Source organism: Palaemon carinicauda, chromosome 24, assembly GCF_036898095.1.
Source record: "Palaemon carinicauda isolate YSFRI2023 chromosome 24, ASM3689809v2, whole genome shotgun sequence".
NCBI classification, from domain to species: domain Eukaryota; kingdom Metazoa; phylum Arthropoda; class Malacostraca; order Decapoda; family Palaemonidae; genus Palaemon; species Palaemon carinicauda.
This window is the reverse complement of record NC_090748.1, coordinates 1891188-1898687: the sequence shown is the minus strand read 5'-3', so window position 1 is coordinate 1898687 and position 7500 is coordinate 1891188. Positions and strand designations below refer to the sequence as shown.

The 7500-nt window shown below is 35.5% G+C and overlaps 2 protein-coding genes across 2 annotated transcripts in view; both read left to right on the top strand.

The window, feature by feature from the left end:
• Window positions 1-4218, top strand: part of LOC137617985 (uncharacterized) — a 22606-nt gene extending 18388 nt beyond the window's left edge. The window contains exon 2 of the mRNA XM_068347909.1: window positions 3640-4218. Within this exon, the coding sequence (XP_068204010.1) occupies window positions 3640-4218 (579 nt within the window). The remainder of the gene's footprint in view (window positions 1-3639) is intronic.
• The window catches only part of LOC137617982 (cell adhesion molecule 3-like), a 715661-nt gene that overhangs the window by 108458 nt on the left and 599703 nt on the right, over window positions 1-7500 (top strand). The gene's annotated exons all lie outside the window — the stretch shown is intronic.

Below are 7500 nucleotides of genomic sequence, written 5' to 3'. Positions count from 1 at the left end.
AATTCAATTTAAAATCATAAAAATAAACATGCAGGTCTTCGTCTTATGTAGCCAAACAGTGTTCAAAATTATCTTCGCCAACTTCGTTGCGAAGGTTATATTTTGATATTATTATTATTACTTGCTAAGCTACAACCCTACTTGGAAAAGCAAGATACTATAAGCCCAGGGGCTCCAACAGGGAAAATAACTCAGTGAGGAAAGGAAACAAAGAAAAATTAAATATTTTAAGAAGAGCAACAAGATTAAAATAAATATTAATTTGTTTGTATGTTTGTCTGTTGTTTGCGATTCGCATAACTCAAATACTATTACTCTGAATCTCATGAAATTTGGTGAGTTATCCAAGGACGATTTGATTAGGTATTGGGAGTGATTTGGTCAAAAGTCAAGGTCAAGGTCCCGGAAAGGTCAAAAACTGCTTTTTGCCATATCGTTACCAATTTTTATAGCTTCAGTCTGTACTGTTTTGAGTCGAGCACAGCGCTGGTTTGTTTCTTTAAAAAATAGCACATTTTAGAGTCAGGAAGTTGGTCTCTTATGTATGTAGTATCTTCTCAATAGTTAGTTTATATTAATTTAGTTCAATACCTACATCTTTCAGCTATAGTCAATCCTTTTTAGTGAGGCAGATTTGCACCGACTCGCAGGGGTGCCCTTTTCGCTCGGAAAAGTTTCCTGATCGCTGATTGGTTGGGCAAGATCATTCTAACCAATCAGAGAGCAGGAAACTTTTCCGAGCTAAAAAAGGGCACCCGCTGCGAGTCGGTGCAAATGCGCCTCATTAAAAAAAATTGAGTATAGTAGTAATGCTTCTAGAACGCAATAAGTAATATATGACAGTCGTGTTTAATAGACTGTGGCCCCAAGAAGGATATTTACCTCTGCCAACGAAGTTAGGAGGAGGTTATGTTTTCGCCCCTTTTTGTCCGTTGGTTTCTTTGTGAACAATTTTCTGGTGAAACTTTCAGGGATTGATTGTTATGCTGACACGTGGAAATGATTCAATTTTGAAAGTCCTAGGTCAAAGGTCAAGGTCAAGGTCGAGCAAAAGGTCGACCGAAGTAACCCTAACCTTAAAGCCAAGTTCGTACATGGTTGTCACGAAGAGTTCAAATACGCCTACGGTCTTAACTGATTCTGGGAAAGGCAAGCTAGTTTCGAGGAATAAGTTTCCGTGGCGGAGGTCTGCACTTAGAGTGGTTTTTACAGTTTGCTTTGAGATCAGCTGATTATTTATTTCCCTAAGTGAAATATTTAATTTTGAAAGTCCTTGGTCAAACTCACTTCAACTATGCCTGCGGTCTAAATTGATTCTGGGAAAGGCAAGCTAGTATCGAGGAATAAGCTGCCATGGCGGAGGTCTGCACTCTCAAAGGGTTTTTCTAGTTTGCTTTGAAATCAGCTGATTATTTCTTTCCCTAAGTGAAATATTTAATTTTGAAAGTCCTTGGTCAAAGGTCAAGGTCAAGGTCGAGCAAAATTTCGACTGAATTAACAACCCTAACCTTAAACCCAAGTTCGCACATAGTTGTCATACAGACTTTAAATACGCCTACGGTATAAATTGATTCTGGGAAAGGCAAGCTGGTTTCGAGAAATAAGCTGCCGGGGTGGAGGTCTGCACTCTGAGTGCTTTTCTAGTTTACTTTGATATCAGCTGCTTATTTCTTTCCCCGAGTGAAATATTTAATTTTGAAACTCCTTGGTCAAAGGTCAAGGTCGAGCAAAAGTTCAACCGAAATAAACCCTAACCTTAAACCCAAGTTCGCACATAGTTGTCATACAGACTTTAAATACGCCTACGATCTAAATTGACTCTGAGAAAGGCAAGCTGGTTTCGAAAAATAAGCTGCCGTGGTGGAGGTCTGCAATCTGAGTGCTTTTCTAGTTTACTTTTAGATCAGCTGCTTATTTCTTTCCCCGAGTGAAATGTTATTATTTTGCTTTTCCGAAGGGAAAGGGAAATATTTGACCATATGTGGTTTTCCGCCACCGTTTCCCCTATTAGTTTCAACCTCTTTCCCTTATCCACCATCTTTGCAACAGACAGTTTGTTGAAGAAGATTTCCCTTGACGGGCATTATAACTTTCGAGACAAGTAAGACTCCCTTTTGCTGGAACGGGGGAATCTGGAAGGTTGCTGGAACGGGGGAATCTGGAAGGAGATGTTACGGAAGTTTTCGGGAAAGCGGCTCCACGGATGTCCTAAAAAGCTTATTGGAAATTTATGGCGGCTGTAACCCGCATCAAGGTTCATTGGAGATTCGATACATGAGGGGGGATGTTTTCTTCCTCCTTAGGGGTTAGGTATCGAACTTTGTGTTTTAGGATTGTCTGGGATGTCTCTTCTTCTGAAAAAAAAAAAAACTTGCTTTTTCCATTTTAGCCATGTCGGCTTCATCCACCATGTCGACATTCATAATCAGTCAAATAGTTTTTGAGTTATGCGAATCACAAACACACACAGACAAACAAACACATGTCTATCAAAACATAACCTTCGCAACTAAGTTGGCGAAGGTAATAACATTTTAGTGAAGGTTACCCAATTGTAGCTTTCATTCTCAGCCCAAGTTAGAAAGTGAGAAAGCTTTCAGCTCAAGTTTGCTGTGGAATTATTGATAAGACTGCAGTGAATAAACTTTGTGTCTTGGAGCTTCTTCGTTTTCTTAGGTAAAAGTCTTTCATTTTTTCCCCTAATATTTGTCTCTGGGTTTATTCTTAAAAAGTATGACTTCATCATTATCATCTCCTCCTACGCCTAATGACGCAAAGGGCCTCGGTTACATTATGCCAGTCGTCTCTATCAATGAGCCTTGAATTCATAACTTCTCCATTCATCATCTCCTTCACGTTTCATAGTCCTCAGCCATGTAGACCGGGGTCTTCCAACTCTTCTTGTGCCTTGTGGAGTCCAGCTGAACGTTTGGTAAACTAATCCCTCTTGTGGAGTGCGAAGAGCCTGCCCAAACCATCTTCATCTACCCCTCATTATGATCTCATTCATATATGGCACTCGAGTAATCTCTATTATGGACTTAGCTTATGAAAATTTGAATTTTATTGCCATTCCTCGTCACAGACATGGTTAGTTTGATAAGTATTATCTCTATATGTAACTTTAAATTCTATAATTTTCACAAGCCACGTGACTGTTGACTCATTACAACTTCAGCATTCTGTTCTCTCAAACTATTAAATTCATTAGAAACTTCAGTGTCCCATTTTGTGGCCAACTTGATAGGGCTTCACAATCACATTATGTATAGTCAATTTTTTTTAGTGAGGCGCATTTCCACTGACTTGCAGCGGTGCCCCTTTTAGCTCGGAAAAGTTTCCTGCTATCTGATTGGTTAGAATTATCTCGTCCAACCAATTGGCGAGCAGGAAACTTTTCCGAGCTAAAAGGACACCCCTGCGAGTCCGTGCAAATCTGCCTCACTATAAAGAATTGACTGTAGTGTAACTTATAAGCAAAAGTCCCAATTCCTTCCATTATAATCGTCCCGTTCATCGCTTACTAAAACTGACCGATTCCAAGATTCCAGGAACTAAAACTTTGACCGATTCCAAGATTCCAAGAACTAAAACAACGATTTCAAGATTCCAGGAACTAAAACTTTGAACGTTTCCAAGATTCCAGGAAATAAAACTTTAACCGATTCCAAGATTTCTGGAGCTAAAAATTTGAAAGACTCCAAGATTCCAGGAACTAAAACTTTAACCGATTCCAAGATTCCAGGAACTGAAACTTTGAATGATTCCAAGATTCCTGGAAGTAAAACTTCAACCGATTCCGAGATCCCAGGAACTAAAACTTTGACTGAATCCATGATTCTAGGAACTAAAACTAACAGATTCAAGATTCCAGGAACTAAACTTTTAACTTATTCCAAGATCCGAGAAACTAAAACTTTAACCGATTCCAAGATTCCAGGAACTAAAACTTTAACCGATTCCAAGATTTCTGGAGCTAAAAATTTGAAAGATTCCAAGATTCCAGGAACTAAAACTTTAACCGATTCCAAGATTCCAGGAACTAAAACTTTAACCGATTCCAAGATTCCAGGAACTAAAACTTTGACAGATTCCAAGATCCCAGGAACTAAAATTTTGAACGATTCCAAGATTCCTGATTATCTATTTATGATTTTAGTGACATACCTTTCCTCGCCAAAATACAATTATACAATCCAGACTATCTTACTGCTTTGATGTCTTCTCTTGATTTATTTAGGTTTTCACCTATTCCTCTCTTTCAGTTACTAGAGGGATTTTTTGGCATAGTAAAAAAGATTAATATTATTTTTTTTGCTATCTCCCGTACTCCCCTTTACAATAAAGTGCAAGTGTGTGGGTACACACACACCATATATATATATATATATATATATATATATATATATATATATGTATGTGTGTGTATATATATATATATATATATATATATATGTATGTATATAGATACATACATACATACATATTTACATGTATATATATATATATATATATATATATGCATATATATATATATATATATATTTATATATATATATATATATATATATATTATATATATATATATATATATATTGACTGTCACGCTCAGGGAAGATGAAGTAGCCATTCCACAAATTACCCAAACAGCCGTCTGGTAGTTAGGAAAGGGGGGGAGGGGTGGTGAAAGGGTTGAATCTCTGTGTGCGTATATGTGCATATTTATCTAAATATTAAACCGTCATTTTTTGACGGGTCGAGTACAATAGTTGTTATATAAGATATATATTATGGCTTAATTTTTCACATAATGAGAGGAGCGAAATCATGATTATTGCAACTACAAAAGGGGAGGAATTCTGCAACACATAAGTTCAAAAACATTTATTTTATTTTTATTTTTATTTTTATTTTTAGGAGTTTCTTTATCTTTGAACGACATTACAGACATGAACATTACAGGCACCTGAAATATGGACCATTTTCTGTTTTGATTATTATTATTATTATTATTATTACTTGTGCTAAGGTACGACCCTAGTTGGAAAAGCAGGATGCTATAAGCCTAGGGACTCCAACAGAGAAAATAGCCCAGTGAGTAAAAGGAAACAAGGAAAAATAAAATATTTCTTTAGAATAAATATCTCCTATAAAAACTATAAAAACATTAACAAAACAAGAAGAAGAGAAAAAAGATAGAATAGCGTGTCCTAGTGTACCCTTAAAGCAAGAGAACTCTAACCCAAGACGGTGGAGAACCATGGTACGGATTTTGAGTAATGTTGCATTTGTTAAAGTGTTTTTGGCAGGCGCAATTACATGGCATTCCATTAGGATGATGCCCTCTTGGTAGGACCCTTAACTCTCTCCTATAATTATCCTCCGAAATAACATTACTGCATTGCTCGAAGAAGGTCCACTTTTAGCCACTTGGGATTTTATTAACCAGTTTAATAGCCGAACGTATGCGGTGTTTTCTACAGTTAAGGACTCGTGTCTGAGAGAGAGAGAGAGAGAGAGAGAGAGAGAGAGAGAGAGTGTGTGTGTGTTACAAGGAGTTACAAGGATTTTGGATGTCTCAAAGAGTTTTTAGTCCATCCGCGGACACTCGATTTGCGTTTTGAGAGAGAGAGAGAGAGAGAGAGAGAGAGAGAGAGAGAGAGGAGAGAGAGAGAGAGAGAATATTTGAAACCATTATGGAGAACATTGATAGGAAATCAGCTGTATTAAATTGTCACCCAATGAGAGAGAGAGAGAGAGAGAGAGAGAGAGAGAGAGGAGAGAGAGAGAGAGAGAGAGAGAGAGAGAGAGAGAGAGAGAATATTTGAAACCATTATGGAGAACATTGATAGGAAATCAGCTGTATTAAATTGTCACCCAACGAGAGAGAGAGAGAGAGAGAGAGAGAGAGAGAGAGAGAGAGAGAGAGAGAGTTACAAGGAGTTACAAGTATTTTGGATGCCGAGACTCCATTTGCTCTTTGGTAGAGAGAGAGAGAGAGAGAGAGAGAGAGAGAGAGAGAGAGAGAGAGAGAGAGAGAGAGAGAGAGAGAGAGTGTGTAATAACATGAGCTATTTTTTATAGAAAAGATTTTACCACTTCATGGTGTGTATTGATTTGAATTTTGCATAAATCAATAATATCACATAAACATGAAATACTTTAGGAAAGAAAGCGAGAAATACTGAACATCTCTATATTAGAGAAGGGAAGATGAATGTTATGTTATAATTTTGATGCTTATGTTCAACATAACATAATTTCCAGTAGTAAAAGATGAAGAAACATGAAATAAAATATTAGAGAAGGAAAGATGAATATATTGTTATAATTTTGATGCTTATGTTCAACATAACATAATTTCCAGTAATGAGAGATGAAGACACATGAAATAGAATACCTGTATTAGAGAAGGGAAGATGAATATTATGTTATAATTTTGATGCTTATGTTCAACATAACACAATTTCCAGTAATAAAAGATGAAGACACATGAAATAGAATATAAGAGAAGGGAAGATAAATATTGTTATAATTTTGATGCTTAGGTTCAACATAACACAATTTCCAGTAATAAAAGAGGAAGAAGAAACATGAAATATGAAAGAGGATAGAATTCCGTAAGACTTTAATGTCGTGTGAGATGTGGCAGACTGCTTCATGTTTCGTTAACCCGGAGACTCCAAAAAATGTAGTAGTATGTAGATGGTGGTTGCATTTAATTAACCCTGGCCATGGTCATGTTCCCTGAAGTTTATAAAGCTTGCTTGGGCCAGGAATTTACAGCTTCGTTCAAATGAACACAAACAAAAAAGCTTTTTGTTGTTGATTATGCGTAAAGTTTGGAATTTTTTTTCTTTTTTTTGGGGGGGGGTGGGGGGTGGGGTAATATGCCGAATGTTATTATCTACTGGCATGTAATTTAGAAAAAATTAGATATTATTTTAGAATATACAGCAATCAGAATACATATATATATATATATATGTATATATAATATATATATATATATATATATATATATATATATATATATATATATATATATATATATACAGTATATATATATATATATATATATATATATATATATATATATATATATATATATATATATATATTCAAATAAGCCATATATTCTATGCATTAATATCTGGATTCTCTTACCGACCTCGGGATCAGAGTCCCGTGACGAAACCACTCAAAGACAATAGCATTTGACCTGCTGGGAATCGAACCCTGGTCCAGGATATTTGTATGACAGTGTCCGTACAGCCATTAATGTATTATAATATTCGGCTTATTTGAATATAAAAAACGTATATATATATATATATATATATATATATATATATATATATATATACACACATATACATATATATATACATTATATACACACACACACACACATATATATATATATATATATATATATATATATATACCTATTCTCTATTTGATTTAATCTTTCTATAACCAAACAACAAACATTTTCTT